The 26,309-nt window shown below is 40.9% G+C and overlaps 2 protein-coding genes across 9 annotated transcripts in view; one reads left to right on the plus strand and one right to left on the minus strand.

The window, feature by feature from the left end:
• Positions 1-1,371: 1,371 nt before the first annotated feature.
• On the minus strand, positions 1,372-23,590 carry FBXO9 (F-box protein 9). 3 transcript variants are annotated; one of them, XM_087773462.1, is made up of 13 exons: positions 23,312-23,590; positions 19,204-19,281; positions 18,046-18,204; positions 17,550-17,607; positions 14,546-14,645; positions 11,107-11,237; positions 8,106-8,220; positions 7,313-7,431; positions 6,921-7,011; positions 5,841-5,936; positions 4,974-5,067; positions 4,066-4,220; positions 1,372-2,761 (listed from the first exon to the last, which is right to left on the minus strand). In XM_087773462.1, the coding sequence occupies exons 1-13, from the start codon at positions 23,312-23,314 to the stop codon at positions 2,653-2,655; spliced, it is 1,308 nt and encodes a 435-aa protein (XP_087629588.1). In that variant the 5' UTR covers positions 23,315-23,590; the 3' UTR covers positions 1,372-2,652. The 3 variants fall into 3 exon arrangements, with proteins under 3 accessions (XP_087629588.1, XP_087629586.1, XP_087629587.1); XM_087773460.1 differs by having other exon boundaries at positions 19,204-19,277; positions 23,312-23,368; XM_087773461.1 differs by lacking the exon at positions 23,312-23,590 and adding an exon at positions 22,816-23,087.
• A 106-nt stretch (positions 23,591-23,696) lies between these two features.
• Positions 23,697-26,309, plus strand: part of CILK1 (ciliogenesis associated kinase 1) — a 28,390-nt gene continuing 25,777 nt past the window's right edge. For 2 of the 6 annotated variants that reach the window (XM_087773448.1, XM_087773451.1), the window contains exon 1: positions 23,707-24,044. The gene's annotated coding sequence lies outside the window, so the exon portion shown is untranslated. Of the gene's footprint in view, positions 24,045-26,309 lie in introns of all 6 variants that reach the window. The other 4 variants (XM_087773459.1, XM_087773456.1, XM_087773454.1 and 1 more) reach the window with 4 other exon arrangements.

Raw genomic sequence — 26,309 nt, forward strand, 5'->3', positions numbered from 1 at the left:
CCCATTAGACTGAGTCAAATCAGCATAACATTTGATCATCTGAGCAGCTTCTCTCCACAAAACTGTCCACTCTGCTGTCTTTAATCCAATGCATAAAAGAGATCTACAGCTCCAAGGACCATGTTTTTGTCCCCTCTTGTAGCCCTCCTTCCATTTTTATAAGTGAACTTGTCTCAACTCATACAATAAACTCTTGGGAAAAAGGACGACATAGATGTATACCTTATTCTTTTATTCAAATTACTAATATAATTAGTAAAGGACAATTTCCCAGCAGTAAACTAGTTATACCAACTAATGTCTTTATATGGTAATTAAAAGGACAATAAAACTAAATTATAAGAACACAGAGCCTCTAGCCTTGGACTATTGAAAATCACTAGACAGAATGAAGGAAGAGCAACTAGTCACCCATTTCTTTGCTGAAACGAGTACTATTTTAATAGCTGCATGTGAACAGACAGTACCTGCTGATAAATCATTTCAAAAGACAAAACTAGCTTGACTTCCTTGTATTGCTAAATGCAGAGGAACAAGCATATTAATCACAGCTCAGCCTCACAGATAGAATGCTCACATAATTTTCTTGGTGAAGGAGTATTTCATATCATCTTAAAATAATCATTGCCTGAGACTTCTGTTGAATCAACATGTCAATTTGTAACAGGTCATTAGCTAGCTTTTCCTTTACGCCCAGAGTATACTTCAAACACATGGCCAAGGCAAGAAAAAACAAAAGCTCAAAAGAAGCAGGTAAGTCTTGGTATGAAAAGAGCTTTGAATTGAAAGGCTCTTCTATTACATCCAACTTGGTTATTGGACAAAACTGTACCTAAACAAATAATTGGTATCACCTTCTGATTCTTGTGACAAACACTTCTGACATTTGTCAGCAGGCAGAATCCGATCTTTCTCCTTTACGCTCAACAGAAGTGTAGGTAACTAACATCTTTCCCTGTTTACAAACTTGGCAATATTTCAAAACACGAAGCTGATATTCTAAGCAATCATTTTTCCCTTCAGCAATGAGAACACAATACACTCCTTATTAAACGTTCTGTTGTATGAAGTAATAGTGCAACTGCAGTCTAAGGACATAGGCCAAAGAAGGGCTGTAGGTGGAGCCTTATTAGACCAGCTAGGAAAAGCACCAAGTTTCAGACATACACATCCTTGTTCAGAACTCACGTACCTGAAAGCTTCTCTACTTTTCTCAGATAACCTGTAAGCAGTATAATAAAAAGTCATTAAGAGGTTAATTCTACCTGTCAATCTTGCCTAGCATGGAGTTTATGCATGGTAACTCCTAAGTAGTCATCTTTAACTGTATGAAAATAATGATTTCTTGGCAAAATAAGAAATTGAAAGGGATTGCATGTTCAAAATCATGATTTATTGATGTATTTTTAATCATGTAGCTCCTTGCAAAGATACACTTTATAAATTATGGAACAAGTATAGTTCTTTCCACAGCTTTCACATTTTAGTCCTCAAGTCCAGGTCAGTATTTTGAAATGAGATGTTCAAAGGTAAATTATGCAAAATGGCTTTAAAAAACTACACTAAAAAGCTTCAATTCTTTCAGAATCCAAGATAACATATATAATAAGCAGCATTACAGTGCCTGCACTACACCCCCAAGCGATATATGCAGGAGAAGCAGCGTACAGTACCTGCACCAAACCTCAAGGTACACTTCATGATTAGCAGTACACAGCACCTGAACATCTACAGCAGCCTCAAAATTTATCTTAGTACAACAAATGCTCAAAAGGGTTTACAGCATCTGTAGCAAGGTTAGATGAGGGGTTATAACACATTACAATCACGTCCAAGCGAGCCCTGCTTCCCTGTGCATTCGGACCTGGCCAATACACAAGCAGTACACGCCAGCATTTCACCATTGCACGGTGATGCTTCCCAAGCAGAGCCACGTACCCTGCAAACTCGTCCTACAAGAGAACAACTCACTGCCCATATCCCTCTCCCCTTCGTGCCCATCCTGTCGAGAAGGCAGGCTCCACTGAACTTCTATCAAGATCAAATTACATTTATGACCAACTGACATCACTGCATTGCTGGGGATGTACCTCTGCGGTTATATTTTATACTTCATGCTTGCTTGCCCTTGTTTTTTTCTTAAGTTTGATGTTGACAAAATGCCAGATCTTAAAGGCAAACAAAATAAGTTTAATTTAAAGAAAACATTTATTTGAAGTTCTTTTAAGTCACACAGTTTAACAGATGTAAGACAACTTTCTCCCCTTCACATTTCAAGCTTTCACCAGAGACCACACACACTGTCCCATGGACAGTGAGGTTTTCCTATAACAACTCCTTTTGGACAAACCAGTGTCCAAGGCAGATGAAGACTCACATTTTAAGCAGACTGATTTATAAAATCTGTTTAAAAAAACCAAAACAAAACAACAAAACTTTGTTATCAAATTCTTGTCACAAAGTAAAGGTGTTCAATACTTATAAGCTTGATCTCAAAACAAAACCCCAGCCATTCATAATCAAATAGAACATACTGCCTTCAAAAATTTCCCAGAATTTTAAAATGTTCCAAATATATACACATTTATAACTTAAGTGCTCATTAGCTACAACCTTTTATTCATGCAAGAGTTGTGAGAGGAAAAGGGTTTCTTAGAGCGGCTTTTCTGAAAATGCAGTAAAACTCTTCACTCGTGCAAAGAACAAAGGGGTGTACATTTTGTCAATGTCGAAAGTAGTAACAGCTGTCTCACCAGTCGATCTGCAAAGAGTATTGTAAAAGTTAAATTAGACACAAGTTGCTGTTTAAGTGCCTCAGTAGCGCAATCATGTTCCACAGCACACAGCACACCACACTACAGCTGGAATGTAAGCCTCTTTTGTACTGCCTCGTTCTGAAAGCATTTGAATGTCGGCCGAATCACACTACATAGAATACACTTCTATTTTAATATCAAAGAAACCACTTTCCCCTTCCATCCTTATTATTAGCTCCAAGACTTGAAACAGTGCAGGATGTCACTCAAGTCACCGTATTAATATTGAAGTAAAAAATCCCCTTTCATTTGTTTCACTTAGAACCCTGAATTCAGAATACAGAGTGACAGCAAAAACTTGTATGTTTACAGAACTTTAAAAAGAAGAACCCCAAGTGTTTCTGAACATCAGTGACAAAAAGCATACGTCCTCCTAGCTGTGTTTTATACTCATCTTTATTCTAGTTTCAAAAGGACATCACAGCAGAACCTGAGCAGTACAGAAATTTCATGCTGAAAAGAATGTCTGTGATATTGCCACTTCTTCATAAATCAGTTTTTATAAAAGCAATTTTTCTCTTTGTGGAAGTTACCTATACTCCCAACCACCAGTAGTTTACTTCCTAGATTTTATATACTTACAGCTCAATAGCTGAGCTATGTCCCTATAAAAACACTAAATATAGAGATTAAGAGGACTGGAAGAAAAGGCCTAAATCCACCCTAAATGCTGACATCAAACATCTGGACAGCCAACTGGCCAGTAATTTAGAGTGTCAGGTGCAAGAACAGTGGCCATGGCTCTTGCTTGGTTAGTGATGAGAACAGCTGGTCACATGCCCACATTTTGCACTGCTGGATTATATAGTTTGTAAGCATTACAGTTCTCACATGATGAGTGCAGACATTCCTAGCTTGCACATCCACAGAAGAAAAGAAATATACCTTAATGAATATATGTTTTCCACATCCCTTTACTAGCACCACACTAAGTCATTCAACTCCGATGCAGTTCTGAAATCATTCAACGCTGTGCATAAATCCTTTAAATGGCTAAAATACTGCAGTTCTACTACTTAAGAGACTTCCCGTACCATTATAAAAAGTTACTAAACCTTGGGATTTCTTAAAGTAGAAGTTCATTACGATAATATCAAATCAGGACCAGTCACTGTTTTCAGGACATTTTGTTAAAGCCTTGCAAGTCTCAGAGTCTTTACATCTTCTGCACTTAGTACTGGACAAATTAATGTCACCTGTGTTTCTATAGTTGAGTATCCTTCTTTGACCTTATTCCCCATTTACTTACCTGTAAGTTATGTGACAAGAATGATGTATCCAGACAAGTTTGTTGAACCTCTGGCGCCCACTGGAGCACAACTGTAGTCCTACATGAAAACTGTGATCTGTTTCTTGTGCAGGAACACGGCGGAAATACCTGTATTTGTGGTAGTCAGTTGGTTTCTGTACAAAGAGAAAAGAAGTTTCGTGATCTACAAAGAACGCATTGTGCAACTATTTATCCTGAGGCCTAAGTAACTGTGAGGAGAGATTGTTAAACTCTCATACTTAAAAGCAAGTACTGGTCTTCCTTGAAAATACATCAACTTAGATGTTAATTATGGAAGAAGGTTTCACAGAAAGTAAGATAAGTGTGGAGGACACCACCCAAACCATGCAAACGCATTGTAAAATAATGTAACACTTCTAACTCTTCACAAGTTTCTCTTGACAGACACTGCTAATCAGAAAATTTTGTGATGTGAATAAGTTGACCGAATCATTCAGAGTTCAATTAATGAATACTGCTTATTTAGTTTTATTTAATGCTGTGGAACATAACTGCACACAGTCAAAACTGATCTTGGAAAATGACCTCTTCATCCTTCCCTTCTGTATGTTAACAATGTTAACAAACCACCTAACAGCACCACATGTGGCAATTAGGCCTAAGGGGGAGAACCATTGCCCGAACGTGAACCAGATATTTATCTGTCTTAATAAAAAGTTTATTACAGATTTGGGAAAAAAAGGTGAGATAAATCACCATGCTTATTTATATTTTATTTTTAAACCATTTAAAAAAATGAAATTCAGTTTTTAATCCTCTGGCATAATGCAAATCTTCAGGTGCCTTAAAATATTCAGTCTAAGAAAAAATGTATTAAAAAGCTCCCTCCTTAAACTGTTTTTCCTCTATTCTATTTTGCTACCCACCTCTTCCTTTTTCTTCATTATTACAGCAAATACTTTGGTTTGATTGTCTGTTTCCTGGGAAAGGCGGTAATGGCCAAGCAAGATTGCATCCGTTCTGGAAAGTTAAGGGGAGCATAGTGTCAAGGACATAAAATTATTCTCTCTCTCAAAAGAGTTATGTACTTATAACACAAACATCAACATTGAAAAGACGACTGACTGCATATCATAATCAAGGAAACTATTTTTTATTTCCATTTAGTAAAGTACCAGGCTCATTGATGGTACAAAATCATGAAAACATTTTGGAAGGTTGCTTTTAATTTTCCCACATATGACAGTAAAAGTTAGTCAGTTCTACCTAGCCTATTGCTAAATATTTTCAGGCTTCTGGTGAACAGCTCAAACCTGTTCTGAAGTCGCACATGATTTTCTATGTTTTTAACAAGTTTGTGCAAACATCAAAAAGAAATTAAGCAATAATGTAGTCATATCCCACCAAAATCTTCACTTTCTTTCAAACAGTCAAGCAAGTGTGAGAACAGAGCCAATAACAAAATAGTATCTTTAAAAGGATTCTAAAACCACCAAGCTAATAGCATGTATTCTTCCATCTACTTCCTTTAAAAGTTTAAAATCACATAACCCGCAAAGGAAATCTAATTACAATATCAGGACCTTAAAATGAAAGATAGGTTTGCATAAAGACCAAAATATTTTGTAGTTCTCAGAAGAGAACTATAAACATCTATAACACAATATAAATAACATTGTATTTTCACTCTTGTTTTGCTAAGTCAGGATATAGAATCCAAGACAAAAGTAAATAGAAATTGCCAGGTAAAAGCAAGATGAAAACTGTAGAGCCAAATAGTTAATTTCAATAACCTTGTATTTTTAGTCCGTAAGCGAGGAACTATAGATTGAGGATCTTCAGGAGTTGTTAGCATCATAACTTGACCATCTGGAAAGAATCTCAAATACCTGCAAAAATATAATTACACAATACAAACCTAGAAAACATACCCTTTTTCTGTTGTGGGGTTTTTTTTTTTTTTAGATCACAGGATGTTTCCCAGAAGGATATAGAACTTAACAGATTTGAAAACACATTTCTTAACACATGATATAACAGAAAAAAAGAGATCAGAAATCTAAAGAGAGTTTTGAAGATTAAAAGACCAAGTTGTGAATAGTCATGAAAGAGGGCAGATGTTCAGGAGTGTTGTCACCTCTAATCAAAGCAAGAGGGCTACACTGGAATCAAAACTGACCTGCATTGATTGAGACAAATGCAACAAAAATCTTAATTACAGTATCAGTAGAGAATGGGCAATGTCATATGGACTTTTTCAAGTTCTGGGATTTGATCAGTTTTTACAGCACTCAGATACTGTGCTGACATTTGTGAGATAATAGAAATAGCTGTGAGATTCAATGATTTCTATTAACAGTTTCCAGCCTCAGAAGGGAGAGCAGAATGGAACAATAAATGCTGGGAACAGCAAGATGAAGAAAAGCAGAAAAACAGGCTGAGGCAAGGTATTTACAGCAAGTTGAGAAAGCCCAGCCTCTTGATTATTTACAACTGGCTACAAATAAGTTAAAAGACAATTCTTGTATAATCACTTGTTTTCCCTTTGCTGAAAACAATTATTATTATCAGAAATGTAAAGCAGAAGTGACTTGGGGAAAGAAATCTGTGGATGAGTATTACTGTTGTTACCTTTTAAGTTTTACCCATATGAAATGGTATAACTGAGGATGAAATGTGTTTCTAAGCCCATCTCTAATTATCACAATAAATCCTATTTCTTAAGACCTGTTCTCAAAAAATACACATAGCTTTACACATGGTCGTAGTTCACTGAGTTTTACAGAATGATTAATGTTTGTGACATCAAGGGCTGGATTTAAAGAACTTAAGAGAGAGAAACATTTCACTCACTCATTGTACTACAGTTCTACCTGTAATATTCCACTTGGTGCCACGCTCTATAGAAACCATCAAGAGATTGTTCTCCTTGACGTATGTATTTTGTCTTGCTGATATATACACCTACAGGTAAAGGAAGATATAAGCATACGAACAAAAATTAAGTACATAAAATACTTAAGATGGAAAAAAACCAATAATCTAAAACTTTTGAGTTTACTTTTGTTACTTAAATACATGAAAGTTTTTATTTTTGTCCCTTGCACCCTTCCCTTCTCTTTACAGATATTTTACAGCTTCAAAAGCCCGAAGAAATTCAGATTAGGTCTAACAACAATATCATAAACATGAAACCCACCTGATTGCTTCTGTCCCGGTTACATGCAGTAAAAAAACCAAAACTATTTCCAAAAGCACACCTTACCATCAAATCGAACGCGAGGCCTTTCCAAAAACATTTCCCTCCAAGACGCATAAGGAACAAGTTTATTGCAGCTCCTGCCCCATATTTTCAAACAGACTTGATGCCAGATTTCAGGATCTCTAGTGAAAATGAGAAAAAAGCAAACCCGTAACTTTCCTGCAAACCTCGTTTAGCTTTTATATACCAAAGTAACACGGTCCATTATTTAGTTTAGATGCAACTGAAAGAAAGTTTCTTGAACAACAATCCCCTCATAATTTAAAATCATTGACCAATTTACTTAATCCTGGAGCGTTTGAAAGCCACTTCCTCCCCGCAGTGAAATGCAAGACCACAACGCCATTTTCAGCCAAATAGAGAACAACAACATTGCAGCAGCCTGGCACTTCTCTGTGTGGCCATATGAGGATCACAACACAACAGACATTATTTTGGAGACCTTGCAACTCTGACTTTCAAACAAGGTAGAGCAAGTAAGACTTTCAGCAACATTTTTTATTACAGTGACATCATCTATCTAACATACCATTTAGCGGTGTATTCAAAAGCTGATCAGCACTGTGAGGAGCATAACATGAAAACTGCCATGGGAAGAAAAAGCAGGACATAGTCCTACATGTACAACTTAGCAGCCTAAAAGCAAAAAAAAAACCCAAACAAACACAGGCAATTTTGGTCTATGGACTTATTATCCACCTCTAGATACTGTTTACATATGCCTGAGTGTAAAAAACCTCTTTTTTCTTCCTCAGAGCAAAGAGAAGCGTCACTCTAGATAACTTATCTACAATACCTGGCACAAATGTAAAATCCTCGACAAACAAGAGATAATTGCTCTAATGATCTTAGGTCCAAGTCACTTGAAACCACCCATCGGAAAATGTACATTAGTACTTCCATAGGCAACACTGTGAAGAGAAGAGAAATCCTTGTTAGATGGTAACCTGTAAATCAACAGGTTATCTGTAATTCCAGGTTTGATCATTACTGAAGTTCTGACTTTCCATAAAAAAATCCTACTTTTTCACACTGTAGCCAGATGCCAGGGAACAAAAAAATTATCCTTCATTAAAAAAGTCACTATGCATTAGAAAAAAGTCATATAACAAAAGAACAAGAATCAAGAGCTGAAAGTGCACTGTGGTAAGATGACACAATAAAACATAGTTTTAGACCACAAATATCCACAAGCATAAGGTTTTATACCAAAAATTCCACATACACATTGCACATCCACAGTGCCTGCGAAGCACTATTTTCTTCAAACAGACCTAGCGTGTAACATTACCTCAAAGCATACTGCTTTTGCATGACAAGGTAAATGAGCTCAGGTCACATTCAGTTCTTGGATAGGAGGTCCTAAGAACAACTTATCAACTATGAAACTGATACCTCACTCTATACTTTGTGGTACAGGTCCAGTGATTGGAAATGTTATCACACAGCATTGTTGTGTTGAAAGACTTTTTCTAATGTAATACAAGATAATGACAGAATCCTTATCAAAGCACCACAAGATCATATGATCATTCTCCTAGCATTAAAAGTTCAGTGAGAAAGCCCTGGGAAATTAAGCCAAAATTCTTTCTAATAACTTTCTGCCTCCCTAAGTTTTCTCTGTTGTTTCTGTTGGGTATAATCTTGTTTACTTATCTTATACCATCAGGAATTACACTTCATTTATTTTCAACTACTGCTGCTTTCCAGAACCTATGGCTTGAACTGTATCACCACATGCACTTAAGACTTGATGATTTTATTGAGTATAACTGCTTTGAGATCAAACAGAGAAAACAGCTGAGTGGCACAAAGGTACAGTAAACAGTAACGAGCTGTAAATACTGTGGTAGGGACCACAATTTAATAGAATTCTGATTTCTAGTGAAAAAACATACTACTTAAAAAAACTGCATTGCTGCGCTCCGACAATGTTGTTGCTATAAAACTTGATGAAACTTAAGTTTCACATTTCAGAATACTAACATAATAAAAAGCACATACACCTCATTGGGCACCAGCTTCTGTATTCATTTAACACACATCTCATTTCATGAATCTGACTTAATTCTGTGATTCATTATTGAGAAGTCATAAATTTGCTATATTGCCTGTATTTGCCACCATTAAATTAATGTTCCAGTATAAACAAAAGTTGTGCAGATTATTGCTACAAGGGACAAAACAGTCTCTGGCAACTCTTCGGTATGTGAGCTCTTAATGCCTTGGAGAATGGGAGATACAAAGGCTTAAAAATCTCTTACTAGTGCTAACAGGTATACGTCTTCCATGCTGAGAGCCACCAGTCAGCCAAAGCCTTTGATCATCTATCTTAGCACCCATGTTTCTAAGTTTCTAGTAAACTAAGGATTGTTAAGACACTTTGCTTCAGATACTGGGCACGTCCTGTAGGAAAAATAATATTTCTGGTGAAGAATGCTATCTTGGTCCTAAGCTTCACTTGTGTAAAAGAAAAAAAAAAAAACCAAAAAAAAACTACCATGAAAAATTTCTCATGTACTAGGGAGGGGAAGTAAATATATTCAGTATGTCAGTTATATAGCAGAGGTCTGATCCTGTCCTGTACTAAGGGTTAATCAGTATTCTAAGATTATGAATGTCACTAAAATGTAAAATGGACACAGGAAATCAATTCAGCCAAATCCATTGCTTCAACATTGTTTCAGTTTTCCTTGGGCTGCTGCGGTCTGTGACTGTTGTACTACTGTGATGACCAAGAGGGATCCTTTCCAGCCTACTAACTTCTGAAGTAGACATTATCATTTTAACAGTTTTCATTCTGCTGTAAGACAGTCAGTAAACAAAATACTGTAACACAGGACTGGCAGAAAATAAAACTAGAAAGAGACTAAGATTGCTGCTCAAAAGAAACAACTCCTGAGATCATTTTATAGTAATGTCTACAACATCTTGACTTTACTGGCAAAAAAAGAAAAGATGATTTCCCAAGTGTACGATGCCACAGTTGTTAAAAAAAAAAAAAAAAAAAATCCTGTTTTCTTTATGTTTTGACTTGAACAGCTTGCTACATTTACTTTATTTTTCCTTCCTTGAGCAGAACAGAGGAGATCAGGCCAAGATTTCCAAGAGCAACTGATAATTTGGGATGCAAAACACACACGCTTTAGAGGCATCTGATTTTAAGAGAGTTCATAGCTTATATACACTCTCTACAATTTAGATCTCATAAGTAAGTCTCAGGATGACTGTCCTAGAACTGAAGCACTGAAATCATTGACCTTCAAAAGCCTTTCTAGCTATGTTATATAGTCTTGCTGAACCTGAAAACATATGTGTTGTAAAAATCTGAGATAGAATCAGATAAAAACAGGAAATGCAAAGTGCATATTCTGCACAGAACAATTGTCTCTTATTCACACTTAAGAATTGCAACAAATATTTGCAAACCAAAACAAAAAAACCCACATTTCACTTTTGCAAACACTAACTGGAAGGAAAACTGGACTACACTTACTTCAGCAAGTCTGTTCCTAGAAGCTGCTGCTTTTAAGTATGACTGATGCTGAAAAATTCTACTTAGTAGTAGTACTACATGAAAAAGCTTACACGATAAAGGCAAAATCATGCATGAGAAAAAGATCTGTTTAGCTAGTAGATGATCTTTTTTCCTTCGCATTTAACTATAAAAGTAAAAAAAGGTATCATGTACATTTCTTTAAAGGTGGCTTTAGAATGAAGGAGACAAATGTTTTAATAGAGTGAAACATCTCTATAAATTCTGCCTCTGAAATCTTACAGTGTATCTTAACTCATACCTGAGATATGGGTCTGGCTGACATCAACCTCAGGCTGACAAAGTTTGACTGAAGATTCCTGAAGAGTTAACTGCTGCTGGAAATCCGACAGGAGATCAGCCATTTTGTCATCCTCTTTGTTATCCTCAACACTAGAAAAGGGGGAATGCCAACACTGTGATATTGGACAAAACATACCAACAGATGTCCTTATCTTTGTCCAACACTAGAAACACTAGAAAAGGGGGAATGCCAACACTGTGATATTGGACAAAACATACCAACAGATGTCCTTATCCTTGTCCAATCTGCCTGCTTACCCTCATTCAATATAGTTGTTTCCTGTATGTTTGTAAAGCAATCTCATTTCATCATATGATAAAACAACCACTGCAATCTTATCAAGTTCATTTAGATTTTGCTGGAATCCATCTGACAGTAACAACTTTTTTTTTTCCATTTAATTCCAATTCCAGTTTCTTTTGGGATTTGAGAGTTCACTGTTTTTAATGATGTCACTGAAGAATTGCTTGACCCCATGAAAAGACAAATCTCATCTTTTATTTTGTCTAAAATAAGCTGTATGCAGGAAATACATTAGCATTGATGGGAAGTTATATTTTGTAATCCTTGTCACAATGTAAGATACTGAAAACAATTAAGGATGTTTTTTTTTACCCTTGCGTTTTTCACTGAAGAATGATCCTCAGTGGGTTTATTCATCAATAATGAAAGAAAACTTTCCTTTAGGAAAACTACTTTTTACCAGTTCTGAAAATAGGCAGACAAAAAATTTCAGGAGCAAGAACAAGATAGCATAACAGAAAAAATGCGTTTGCTACTCGTCAGTAAACTTGAAGGATTACTAAGTGATAGAAGAACATTACCACATTCAGAAAAAATCTGAATTTTAAGTTGTATGTCATAATATCATCCTTTAACAGGTGCATGTTTGCTTGCACCAAGTAACCACAAACTACACAACTCCCCTTGATCTCATCACAAAACACTTTCTTTGCCCTGACTTGGCATACAAGCTAGCTAAGAGATCTTCCAGTCACTTTTTAATATAAGAGCTGAAAATATAAGCAAGCAACTAGCAGACCTGTACCAATGGGTTTTAAAGTATTTTAAAGTATTATAGAGAAGACAATTATGTTCGGGCCTGTCATAACTAAGACTATAGTAAGATGCTGCACGGAACACACCTTCCTTTATTTTGATGAATATGCCAGTCCCAGTAGCTACAGGCCACATATTATTTTTTCAAATGTAACTGTGCAATTTCTTTTTTCTCACCAAGATTGTATGAAACACCTACAACAGTAATTCAGAAAGCAAAAACACCACAACTAGAATCTCTTGAAAAAACACACCTCGACAAATACTGCTTTTAAACAACAATTAAGAGTACTGGTTGTTTTTCCCTCACTGTCACGTAGTGCTGGGGACAGTGCAGCAACATTTACAAAACTGAATGAAAACTCACAGAATCATAGAATCATTTAGGTTGGAAAAGACCTTTAAGATCACCGAGTCCAACCATAAACGTGGCACTGCCAAGTCCACCACTAAACCATGTCACTAAGCACCACACCTACAGGCCTTTTAAATACCTCCAGGGATGGGGACTCAACCACTTCCCTGGGCAGCCTCTTCCAGTGCTTGGTAATTCTTTCGGTGAAGAAGTTTTTCCTAATATCCAGTCTAAACCTCCTCTGGCACAAGCTGAGGCCATTTCCCCTAGTTCTATCGCTTGTTACTTGGGAGAAGAGACCGACCCCCACCTCGCTACAACCTCCTTTCAGGTAGTTGTAGAGAGCGACAAGGTCTCCCCTCAGCCTCCTCTTCTCCAAGCTAAACAACCCCAGCTCCCTCAGCCACTCCTCATAAGACTTGTTCTCTAGACCCTTCACCAACTTCGTTGCCCTTCTTTGGACACGCTCCAGCACCTCGATGTCCTTCTTGTAGTGAGGGGCCCAAAACTGAACACAGTACTCGAGGTGCGGCCTCACCAGTGCCAAGTCCAGGGGCACTATCACCTCCCTGGTCCTGCTGGCCACACTATTCCTGATACAAGCCAGGATGCCATTGGCCCTCTTGGCCACCTGAGCACATTGCCGGCTCATATTCAGCCAGCTGTGGACCAACACCCCCAGGCCCTTTTCCGCCGGGCATGTCTCCAGCCACTCTTCCCCCAGCCTGTAGCGTTGCATGGGGTGGTTGTGACCCAAGTGCAGGACCCGGCACTTTGCCTTGTTGAACCTCCTACAGTTGGCCTCAGCCCATCGATCCAGCCTGTCCAGGTCCCTCTGTAGAGCCTCCCTACCCTCCAGCAGATCAACACTGCCACCCAACTTGGTGTCAGACAGGCTTAATGAAGGGAGTAGAGAAAATGATGCTAAAATAAGAAAATAATCCTAAGAAAACCAAGATTTTTACATGACTGTAGTTTATCATTCAGCATTTTTCCTAGTGCACAAATGCACAGCAAAGATTTCATGCTAGCAATGCATTCAGAAACCAAAGTAACAGATGTAAATAAAGCACTTGGCTCATCTTACTCTCTTTTATATTGAGTCAGCTACTGCACTGAAGCTGTACAGCCCTGGGGCAACAAGGCTGAACTAGTAATACCACATGGACATGATTGTACTTTTCTCTTTTATTCTCAGTCTTAAAAATCTTGATTTCTTGTACCTATCAGCAGCATCTACGGCTGCTACCAGTAAGCACTGAATTGGGAAGCTCTGTTTCGTAAGCTTGTCTTCACTATTCTCTCTGAGCTATAACAGAAGTTTTGGCCCTAACCTGAATCCTGTCCTGAAACAAATTCTTGGGCTCAAGTGAGGCCAGCCTTACGCTGCTACACATCTGGTGCGTTGAGGCTAGGGGTATTCTGACGCTTGTAATGATAAAAGACTAGACTACTCAGATTACAATCTATAGGCTTCTAAATGTGTTGCTCTACTTATTGGAAATGCTCCCATTTGGCCATGTTAGTCAGCACAAGAACAGTAGTATATTCCCGTGCTTAATTATGATGCTTATTCCATGGTACAAAGCTTTTACTAATTAATCTTTTTGCCATCTACAATTTTGTAGATAATCCTAAATGTGTAACTCATAAATATGAAAATCAGAAATCAAAAGTAATAAAGTGATTGATGCTTTTTTCTTTTTTTAAGTAACAACATAACTACTTGTAATCCTTCCATTTGAATTTAACTGGCTCCAAACAAGCCTGTTACCTTCTTTGAACTACAATATAGAAAAGTCCTCCTTGGACTAATGTATCTGAAAACTTTCTATGAAGCAGTCTATTCCAATGAAAGCAGACAAGTTTTCCAAATGTTAAGAGACTTACTTGCATATCACAGTAGAGCATTCACATGCTTTAGAAACAAAATTTCAGGTTTCAGTACTCCTATGCACTTAATTAGTAAGTTTTCATACTTACCACCTCTTTCCAACTCCATCACCATCTGGGGACCGTGTGTAGGTGATCTTAAACTCTATGTCAGGTACAAGCTGCATGGCTAGACGATAAAACTTGATGGCTGAAAATAAAGGTTTAATGTTTAAACATGTCTGATGCCTATACTCGCTTATCAAAGCAAAGATTTTTTTTCAGAGAGATGGCTTCAGCTAAAAGCACTAAAAAGGTAGAAAATGCCTTTACCTAGTAAGCCTTATTTAGTCTAAACTGATTAGGTTTAAATTCAATACAGAAGAGAGGCACATTAAGCACCCATTTTCAAAACTAAAAACTTCATGTACTCTTTCAGAATAAAGAGCTCTCTCAGATGTGTTTCAGCTTCTACAGATTTACCTTAACTACTACAAATTCAATTATGGAGTACAAAATCTTACATTAAAACATCACAAAGTCCTGATTTCTTTTGTTTCCCAGCACTTACAAAGCTTTCTCAACAAGCCATAAAGATTTTAGGCATTATATTCATAAGTAACCATGAGGAACATGAAAGAGAATTTGAAAGATGATCCCCGGTATAGGGGCAGGCAGTCATGCAGACATACACAACATTATGAAGGTGAGAAAGATCAACAAAATACTGTTGTAATTTTAAAATGTTGACAACAAAACAAGTAAATTTTACTGTGGCAAAACCCTAGAAACTACAGAAAGCACAGAAGCAAGCCACTCAAAACACTGAGGGTGAGGAACGTGACTGGAGAAAAGCAGCCTTTTCAAAAAGCTATGTAGCAAGCACAAGACTATGGGGCATGAAGGAAAACCTGACAGATAGGGTTTCTTCTAGCACATAGAGAACGTACTTCTGCCTTTAACACTCCAAAGATTCTACAAACACAGAGTAGAGAAATAGGGCCAGGAAAATCACCCTGTGGGAACGAACTGTTATTTAAGCTCAGAATATCTTTCTTCTGAATTAACTCTGTGGATCCTTCTTAATTTAAGTGGATTCATTGTATGTACATTCAGTCTGTTTTAATACCTGTATTAAGATCATACATGTATTTATATGTCTCTGTATTCCCACATGTTGATACCAAGATCAGAGGGCAACTCTCCCTCAGTTTGGACCCTTAAAAACAAAACCCAAAATAAAACATCAGTGAGCGTGGAGCTCAGAATTTGACAGACTAATGAGTCTGAGAAGCCTGAGTTTGGGGCAAGTAAGTGTTCCTATTTCCTTGAGTTCATGTCAGGGCCAGTAACTGACAAGTAGTATCCTCTGGCTGGTGAGGATGAGGAGTATCAGCAGCCAGCTAAACAGAGATCAGTCTCAACTTTAGCATTTAGTCTTGCAGCAAGGCCTGTACTGCACTTAAACATGAACAAGCTGTTGCACGTAACTGTCTCAGCAGATTTCAGAAGCAGGCTGAAATGCCACTTGATTCCGGTGACTTGGGCCAGGTCAGCAGATAAAAGTGTGGTCTGAAAACAGATGTCCCAACATGTGCTCAGTAATATATCTGTGTCTGGCATAGGACCTTGTCTCTACAGTCTCATATAGATGTATGTGTAGAAACAGTTCAGGTTTGTTTCTTTAAGTCTCAAATAAAATTCAGCTGTGAAAGAATGGATTCATATTCATGCAATCCAGATGCCTAAAACACCTTTGTGAATGCAACTCTGTTAGATGTCGCTACTTCTCTGCTGCTATGTTTAACATAAAAGGAGAGCACTCAAGCAGATGAAGCTACAGCTTTTATTTTATATACACAATGCTTAAATAGGCTGCTTTCCCTACATATTTTTTTAATTTACTTGGAAACTGTTGGTATGAAAGAACCTTCACAATCTACTGCAGGATTTCCTAAATAGTAGATTACATATCAGATTCAGTTCTGACGTCTTTTTTTTACTGCGCATTTAATTCTGCACCCAACTCACAAAATACCTTAGCCTAAAGTAATTTCGCCCCGTAAAAAAAAAATGTAATAAATTAGAAACTGAACCAAATGATTTTATTACCTACTGGGGACTCATATTTCTCTCAGTTCATTTAAGATCTGGAACAACCAGATCTCAACAACCAGAAATCCCTTGCAAGTGAAGGAAAACTCCCATGGTGGAGAGGAAATTTTGTATTCAACAGGTGGCTGAGTGAGGTTCCAGAGTACTCTCAGTTTTGCGTATCTTGACATATTTTGCACTTGCACTTTAACCAAAGTGGCCAAAACCTCTGGTGGATGAGCAGGATGGCATGTATGTTCTCTGTTCCTTTTTTTCCTTCCGTGAAAGAAATAGAAAACTGCTATCTCCATTACTGACCTAGAGGACTTGAAGTTAAGACGGACTTCTTACTCTATATAATATTCTGAAAACTAAATATGAGAAAGAAAACTTTGAATTTCCATTTTTACTAGTGCTGATAGCAAGAGGGAAAGCAAGCTAAGCATCTTAAATATTTATGGCAAACCTCGTAAAATAAGACTACCAGATTTAAATATTCACTTCAGGAATTCTTAAAGAAGCTATCTTAGCATGCTGTGTAAATTAAAAAAAAAAAAAAAACAACCAAAAGCAAAAACTAAACAACCAAACAACAAAACATTCCATGCATTAAGTAGTTCTGTTCAAAGTGGAATGAAGAAAACTGTGAGCACAGGAAACACAGTATATTGCCTTGATTAATTATTATGCTTATTTCATGTTACAAAAGCCATACGAAGAAGCATACTATATGACGAAGCAATCCAGTGCTTCATTAAATTGCTAGATTTCAAAATACTGTTGTTTTATCTGAAAGCTAGAAATTCTTTCCTTGATCTCACTTTAGCTTCACCTCAGCCTTAGAACTGTGATATGATGGTTCCTTTTATAGCAAGTTTGTTTGCTTATCCGAATAATTGAGCTCTCAAATGACTATTAGCCTGCAGTTTAAGTTCACTGGCATCATGAAGTCTTGCACATAAATCAGACCAGTGTTAGATTCCTCTGCAAAAAGGGTGTTCATTGTAGACTTCTGTATTACCTTCGTAAAGGGCCCCATTTTGTTCTTCTTCCACTGCTTTCAGGAAAAGCTCTTTTGCCTGCACAATAAATTACACAGAACATTTCTTAAATTCCTTACAAAGACAAGCATGTTGTCACTTGACTTAGAATTATTTTTCATCTTACCTACTGTATCCTATGAAGGAGATGAATAAAATCATTCCTTAAATAGAGTGAGAAGACATATTCATGTGCTACAAGCTATAAGTGAAATTCCCAACCAACAAACTATCCACGTTCCTGCTCCCCCCCTTACCTACAGTCTTTCAGAAAGCAGACTGGGAAGGTGATGGAAAGCCAAGCATAAAAACTAGAAAAATCAGTGTAGGATTATGAAAGACATCAGTATGGAGGCAATAGGTTAATCACCTCTGTTGTTTCTCTAGATTTAATTCAGCATTAGCTTTTAGGATAGTTATACTGCAATACTAACACACACAAAAAAATCCCAAAATTATACAACTATTTTTTTGTACCTTTTCCTCTTTTGCTATCTCCTGTTTCCCTCTGGCATCTACAGACTTTACTCCAGGTCCTCTTGAAGATGCTCTGCATGGCGGAGGTTCCAACCCACTAGAACTCATACCTGGGGCAAGCTCAAACATCCACTGAGCTCTGAACATCTGGAGCTCTGCCTAAAAAATCCGATTTAATTCTGATTTAGTATCACATATTCAGACAGTACATCTCCTGAGAAGAAATTATAAAGCACAAACACAAAAAAGAATTTCAAAATTATGCTTTACACTTCCTAGTCTTAAATAGTTTCAGTGAGCTTAGACACAGAGAGTTAGCAATTGTTTTAGAGTAAATTTAAAAAAGAAGTGCACAAGTACTTGTTCAATCCCATTCAATAAGTAAATGCTTTTATCCGGACCGTTCACCTCAGAAGAAAAACTGATATTTCAATAAGTGGTTGTTAGTACTGTGGTTATAATGTAAGACTCTACAGAAAAGTATTCTTTCTAGACATGATGTTTGTTCTTGTTTATGCAGAGTTAGCTTAAGCAAAAGTCAATTAGCTCTTGAAATTAAAATTTAGAAAACCTAATTTTTTGTACACAAGCATACTAAGCTTTATGACAATCAAGGCTGTCCTTTATATAATATACAAATATGGCCTTACACTCCTTTCTCTTTTAAAAAGAAAGGACTATGCTCTGTGAAACAAGACAAGTTACAATTCTTGCCATGCATTTTTTTCAGCATCTTTGAAGTTACACTTTACATGTCTCTTGCAATCATCACGACTTCTGGAGAGCAACTACACAGAAATCTCATATCGTAAGAGAACACACTTTTCTATGAGACTGCTTTTATCAACCTTCTGCTCCAGAAGAGAGTGACAACGTAAACTGGAATTTCATCCATACAGAAACGGCTGTCTGATTTCTACAGTACTTCAAAGAAATTCCAAATCTGCCACAACTTTCTTTTCATCTACACAGATAACTGAAGACAGTATTTGACACTCGGAACACAATGCAAAATTTATCTATTTGACTTCTAGAGGGGCAGACGGATTAAGCATTTGTCAGATCAACAAATGCGTGGTAACTAAATGAGCATAAGTAATGCAGCTTAAAACACAGCAGTACTATGTTTGCAAAAAAACATTTGCATGAGAGACATACCTGAAGATTTGCTTCACCAGATCTTTCATTGTCATCGGTTCTTACCAAATCAGAGTGACAATCTTCTTCAGCTTCTGCCTAGTAGAGAGCAGTCAGATGTGATTACAGAGTCTGCATAAGTCCCTACAGTACATTGACAAAGCACAACTGTCATGGACACACATTAAAAAAAAATTTAAGCATACTCCCCTTTTCCCCATCCTACCCACCTACCCCACAGATCAATCTTAACTGATGATAGAAATTAATCTTAAAATGAATGCTACTGTTAGCACTTCCCTATTAACCCAGTGAAGTTGGGGTTTGCATTTCAGTCACATCAAGATTAGTTATGTATCACTTGAAGGCATCAGTACACTGCTATAATACCTGAATAAATACACTCAGTGTCTATGTCAAAGCACAGAACCAAAGCTTCAGTATTAAACAGTAGTGTGCTTCATACAAGAAATTAAAATTGAATCACTATCTTCTCATTGTAAAGATAACCAGTAGTTTTGATTTGTTTAATATTTACAAAAGCACAAAATGACTAGTGCTTTGAGTAACAATAGATACTTTATGAAAATTATGGGACAATACGGGCAATCTCAAAAACTACATGTGAAACTAAACAAGAAATGTATAGTAAAAGAAAATAAAAAGCTAGCATGAGAGCTTGACAGCTGGTTTTATTTACAGTACTGCTGTGAGAAAGGTTAAACAAATAAGACATTAAATAAGACCTTTAACTAAACTTAACAGGGCTCTACATAGGAGTTAAGACAGCTAGGTTAAGAGCAAAACTTAAAAAGCAGCGAATAAATTCTCATTGTGAAATATACTGAGATTCATGGACTCTATACTAAAACAAAGGAAAACTAATTCTGAGCATCAGTGACAAGCCACTACAATGACAACAGCAGCAAGATGCCAATAAGGAAAAAAACCACCTCAACAAAGACTAAGACATTTGGTTAAAAGTTCTTCCTGCAGCTGAAGCATCCCAGTTTTTTACCATTCTGTGGTGAAATTCACATCTATAGTTCTGCAAGTACATAACGCAAAGGGAGATTATAAGAAGGTAAACCTGGCATTAAGATTACCACAACTACTTACAGAAGTTTTGTTTCCCACTCCTTCCTATTCTAGATAGTGCTCAAAGACTTCAAGTGACATTCTGTGAGTGAGATTCTTCTGAGTTCTCATAAAGAAATCTCTACCTCCTGCACAATCAAAGTGCAGAAATCAAAGCATTCTTGTATTCAGAAAATTTATAAAATTTTCATAGCATCTGGAAGTTCACGATCAATCTACAGAACACTGGCAAACCTGATGGGAAGGCAACATTTAATCTCTCTGTCTTGGTGACAAGCACCTCCCTGGGGTTCAGCTGTAGCACTTCTATCCGGTTCCCCAAACGACCACAAACTCACTGGCTTGTCATCTGTAAAGGTGTTCTCACTGATGTCTCAGTCAATTTATCTTTCACAATTGATAATGCAGACAGTGTTGGTTGGTTATCGTAAACAGATGTTGCACCGCTTTCTACACTGATTTTAAGGCTGTACATTTTTAATTTCTCAGAGGAGAAAACAGGTAAGCCAGAACGCTCCAAAGCACTAGCAGCATCAAATCCAAGCAAGGAGTAAATAACTTAGAAACTTCACGGGTTTTGATTCCAGAATTTGATTGCAGGCAGTTAATATCCTATGAGTTACAGCAGTCCTATCACGTTATTTTAGCAGCCAGGGATTACGTCTGTGCTGGCCAAACAGAGAGAGCCTAGGAACAAGCTAGCGCTGAAATGGATGTCTGTAAGTGCACTACGGCGGCACTGGGCTGACACAAATAAGGCCTACCTCTGCCTGCACAGAGTGCAAGGCTTCTGGTTTGCAGCTGAGTTATGTCCAGTCAGCTCTCAGTCTGGGCAGAGTAAGCCTGGTTTTATCTGCAAAATGCAGAAACTAGTAATTTCTAGGCTAAATCAACACACTATCTTCTTGTGCATAAAGGCACGCCCATTAAAACCTTTAACTCATGAAGCATGTAAATAAACTAATTTAAGAGTTCAAATTATTTAGAAGGTTATGAAGCTGGCTGAAGTTTACCTCATGTTCAAAAACTTTTTGTTTGAGTAACCTGTTCAAGAGTCTTGATTTTCCTCCCCTCGTCTCTGTTCAACTGCCCTACTTCTCCTTCATTTCTGAGTCACAGTCAGTCATGGTTCTGGACCAACTGCTTCCAAAATGTCATTCAATGCTCTATAAAACTTAAATGTGCTCTCAATCCAAACAAAAAATACACCATACTATGAAGACCTAGTCCACAGCCTAAAAGCTGTCAAAAAACATCATGAAGTTGATTACAACCAAAGTTTTGACTTTCGTCATTACCTCCTCTATCCGGAGTGCATGTGTGATCTGAAGTCTCTCATATCAAAGGTTTGTCTTCTGGCAGCATAAGTGACCATCTCTCTAAATTTACCAGTAAAGCAATTCATTCGCATTGCTACTGCATGGCTAACTGGATTGGAAAACTGATCTCTGTTAACAACCTTTCCCCTATTTATTCGATCTGCTGAAATCCTATGGTTTTGCTAGAACAAATGAGTAAACACAGATATTGCCGAAGCAAGGATCTTCACTAGCAGACAGCTCATGAGACCACACCTAAAGCAGGCTGTAACTTGTAAAAATTGGCTCCTTGCCCCCACTCTGACAACACTTAAATTGTAGTTATAGTTTCTGAAGTTCACAGAAGATTGTACTGTAACCGCTACTTAGTGGATAAATCTAGCCTGTCCATCTTTACGCTGTTGGCTTTCCTCCTGCTACAAGTCAGCTGTCATATGGGACAGTGACTTTACCTTGCTTGAAAGTGAGACATCCTTAGTGCGCACTGATCAGCTCAAATAATTTTCCATGAGAAAACTGGTAGCCAGTCAAGCCACCAAAAGGTCAACATGTCAAAAGTAAACATCTGAATTAGACTGCGACCTGTAAAAAGAAGCCAGCTGAGTAGATTTGATTCTGATTTGTTTGCAAAGCTTTAGAAATCATTTGCCAAATGCAAAACTAGTTTATTTGCACAGCTTAGTTTTAACTGTTTTGCAATCAATAATTGCATGCTGATTTCCTCAGGGCACAACAATCACTTACTAAACTGTCTGTAATGCCGAGTCCTTTAATACTGCAGATCTTTGTTTCGGCAGAACAAAGCCAAGATGAGAAAGTTCAAAGTTGGCTGTCACCAGCCGAACAGGGCTACACGTGAACTGCACAGGACTAAGGGAGAAGCAAGCTCGACATAGCGAAACGGTGACTGGCAGCTAACGTTCCTTTGGGGTTTATAAGAAAATGAGGAACTTGCTCCGTTTTTCTGTCACGGTGGTAGAAACAACACTGTGTTCAAAAATAAGAGTTTTAATGACGGCGGTAAGGCGTTTTAAGAGCTCCTGAACGATATAAATGGTTTAACTTTGAATGATCAAGTTCTCATCATGGATACCTGAATCTACGTTGAGGTGCAGTCAGAAAAGCAATACTGAACCGAACAATATTTCTAATGTCATATGTTAAATCACGAACTCGAATCAGTAGAGTGCCTGGCCCACGGAGCTGTTTAAATTACCAAGCGACTTTATGCCGTCTGGTTTTCGAGGGAGGAAGGAGAAAGGCAGGGCACGCTCATCCGCAACGGCACGGTGATTTGTTCAGCTGTTTCTACGGACGGACGGCCAGACCGGTCCCGAAGCGAGCAGCCCCGCTCGTCAGCCCCAAATCCTCCGCGGAGGGCGGCCGTGCCCGCTCACGGCGCCGTTACCGGGGCCGGGCTGCCGGCCCGCACCGCGGCACGCTTCCCACCGCCGCCCCCCGCGGCCCGGCGGGCAGGGCAGCGCAGGGCAGCGCAGGGCAGGGCGGCTCGGGGGCCGCTCCTCCCGCCGCCGGGCACGCACCCCTCGCCGCCCCCGCCGCCCCCCCAGCTCCACCGGCGGCGGGGCGGGGCGGGGCCGGGCCGCCCTCCGCCCGCACCTGCCCCGGCGGCCGAGCCCCCCGCCACCGCCGCCGCCTCCCCCCAGGCCGCACTGCAGCGGCGAGCAGGGCACGGCCGACCCGGACCCGCTCACCATGCTGCCAACGCTCGGGCGGCGCTGTCCCGTCCCGGGGGTCTCTGCCCCCCCCCGCTCGGTCCGTGCGTCCTCCCCGCGGGGGGAAATTAGCAGAGTTCTCGGTCGGAGAAGCGCACCACGCAGCGGGAGTAACTGCGGGCCCTGCGTACGGCAGCCATCTTCCCGGCGAGTGAGGGGCCGGCGGGCCGGGAGCAGCGGAGACAGGCGAGCAGACAAACCCGCAAGGTCAGAGCGCCGCCTGACGCACGGGCCGCTCGGAGGCGCGGCCGCCGGCCCCGCGGACTACCCGTCCCGGCGCGCACCGCGGCCGCCCCCCGCCCACCGCCCCGCGGCGCGCTGCCTGCCGGGAAACGTAGTCCCCCGGCCACAGCCCCTGGGGCTGCGGCCGCGCCGCCTGGGAAGCGGCGCTTTCCCAGGCCGGTCCCGCCTGCCGGCGGAGCGGAGGATGCCGGGAAGTGTAGTCGCACCGGGCGGCGATCCCGGCGGACGGCGCCAGCGCCCCGGGGCACCTGGCGGGGTCGCTGCCCCCCGCCCGGCCTCCCCGCCGCCGCGCTTGAGGCCCGGACCCGCAGCCCGCCACCGCTCCGCTGCGGGAGCCGAGGGAAGGCGGCGATGTGCGGGGCGGCCTCCCGCCCCCTCGGCGCGGCCCCTCAGGCCGGTGTCAGCAGGGCTCGGCGCGGGAGCCGCCATTTCCGCTGTGACTGCGGTCAGAGCGGGGCCCTTGTTACCGGTAAGTTCAACACCGGGTGAGGAAGGGGCGGCAGCGCCGCGGCTGTCGCTGTGCCGCTGAGGTCGCGTCAGTCTCACGGCCCCCGTCCTTCGCCCATCCCGCTCGGTGAGCGGAGTTACTGCGTGCTGCCAGCACACCGCATCGGGTTCTCTAAAATAGGACTAAAGCCGCTTTTTAATCTGTATTACAACCTTTTTTTGTTCCGGAAGAAAGCCACGTGTGTGGGTCTTCACCCCTGGCCTGTGAACCCTTCCCGTGCCTCCAGCCCTGAACGCTTTCGGGGCAGAAGAGAGGGGCCGGCGGGGGCCCGCCCCTGCGCCCAGGAGCCGGCCGCGGGGACAGCGGCCGTGGCCGGAGGGGCGCCGGGGCCGTGGGAGCCGAGCCCCCGCCGCGGGTGTCCCCCGGGTGGCTGCCGAGCCCCTGCGGGGCGGGGAGCGTGAGGGGGCTGCCGGCCGGAGCGGGCGCCCGTCCCCGGCCGGGCGGTCGGGGCAGGAGGGCCGGGGAAGGCTGCGGCTGCCGGCCCCCTGGCCGACCCCGCGGGGAGGGCTGAGGGGAGCAGCGCAGCCGAGGTTTACAGATGGGACGAGCGCGAATCCAACTGGTTATCTTTAATGCTGCTTCTCCTTCGGGGTTGGAGACAAAGCTGCCGGGCCTTTCTCCTCCCTGGGTGTGCCTCTTCTCTTGGGAACGGAGCAGCCCTGCCTCTAGCAACAGAGAAACTAGGGCTGTGCCTGGGCTGGGTACTAATAACGTGTTTACGCATGTGAGATGCAATGGGGATGGCTTAAAGCAGAAATCTCTTTTGAGTAAGAGTGCCCTGCTCCTGCTGGCTTCACGGAGAGTCATGCACGGCCCTAGGGTTGTCCAAAAAGCGGATTCTTTTCCCGGTGTGCAACAGGCCAGTAATCACACACTCAGGAGAGACATTGCGTATTCATTTCAGGTTTGCGCAAACCTGGGCGCTCGGTGATTTCCCACAAATCAAGCGCACCTTCGTACAAAACTGCAGCGTATTTATCCTGCTGCACGATTAGTATAAACCCACCGAAATTTACACTTACTGGTTAGCGATTAACATTTCATACACTATTGGCATACTGTATTTAAATTAGCCTCGCTTGCTATGTAAATTAGCACGCATGCTCCTCTCAGGCATGGGGGGGGGCAAGTCTTTTCGGTCCTGAATTGACTTGGTGGTCTCGATCTCCCCTCGCCGCATTCACCTTTCACCCAGTTAACTGCAGTTTTATCAGATTTCATGTTTTCTGGCCACCATCCAGTCTTTGGCACCAAGGTGTTCCCTTTTATCAGTTTGTTAGCTCTTCTTCAAGGGTATAGCCATTAGTTTTCCACAATTTGTTACGTAAACAAATACTTTTGTATCTTTTAGCTCCCTCCCAGATTCCTTTCCCAAAGCACAGGTGCTTCATAGTTTCGCTCAGTGGAAAATTCCACTTTCTGCAGGATATCACTAGGAGGGAATTTAACTCTTTTTATTATTATTCTTTTTTCAGTCTAAAAAATGTAGATGTCAAGACTAGCTTCTATTTAGATGAGGGGGTGGGCATCCAGAGCTTTTTGGGGTTCCTTCACACCTTTTTTAACGCATGAATGTCTTGTCAAGTAAGTGTATTTCTATGGAGGGTTCACGGATGTAAAATCCTCCCCGAGGGGACGAGCCGTGTGCGCCCTGCCCCTGAATTACAACGCCAGCTCACCCCATCTTGCAAACCCCGGGAAGTAACGCTATGCTTTACTTTTAAAACCTAAAGAACTGTCAAAAGAAGCTGAGGCTTACCGAGTTGTTATTACGGTCAGATCTGATGATCAGTTGTTTGAGGCCAATTTTTTTGTTCCTCGTTTCCCTTTTCCTGTGTGTGTGTGTCCGTCCCCCCCCCAACCTGACCCTGCTGGGGCTCAGGTGGGGAAGGCTCGGCCCCCCAGCAGCGGCTGAAGTGTCGATATTCTTGCCATTTGTTCACAATTTGGTATTTCTGCGTTCCCGTTTCGTTATTTAAACTCCTCTCGGGGATGTGAGAGAGAGGCCAGTCGCCAGGGGATTTTTATTACTTTTTTTTAATTGCGCTCCAACCCAGCTCGGCGGCAATCCCCTCTGGCAGCGGTAGGGCCGCGCCGCCGGGGGGTCACGCCGAGCTGCTCCGCCGCCGCCCGCCTCTCCCCCCGGCCGCCGCCCGCTTTTGGGGGGCCCTAAACCCCTGCCCGCGGGCCCTCGCCGCCCTCCCTCCTGCGAGGGGCCCGGCCGGG

This window comes from Nipponia nippon, unplaced genomic scaffold, assembly GCF_047370975.1.
Source record: "Nipponia nippon isolate SJK-2023a ecotype South Korea unplaced genomic scaffold, ASM4737097v1 scaffold_4, whole genome shotgun sequence".
NCBI classification, from domain to species: Eukaryota; Metazoa; Chordata; class Aves; order Pelecaniformes; family Threskiornithidae; genus Nipponia; species Nipponia nippon.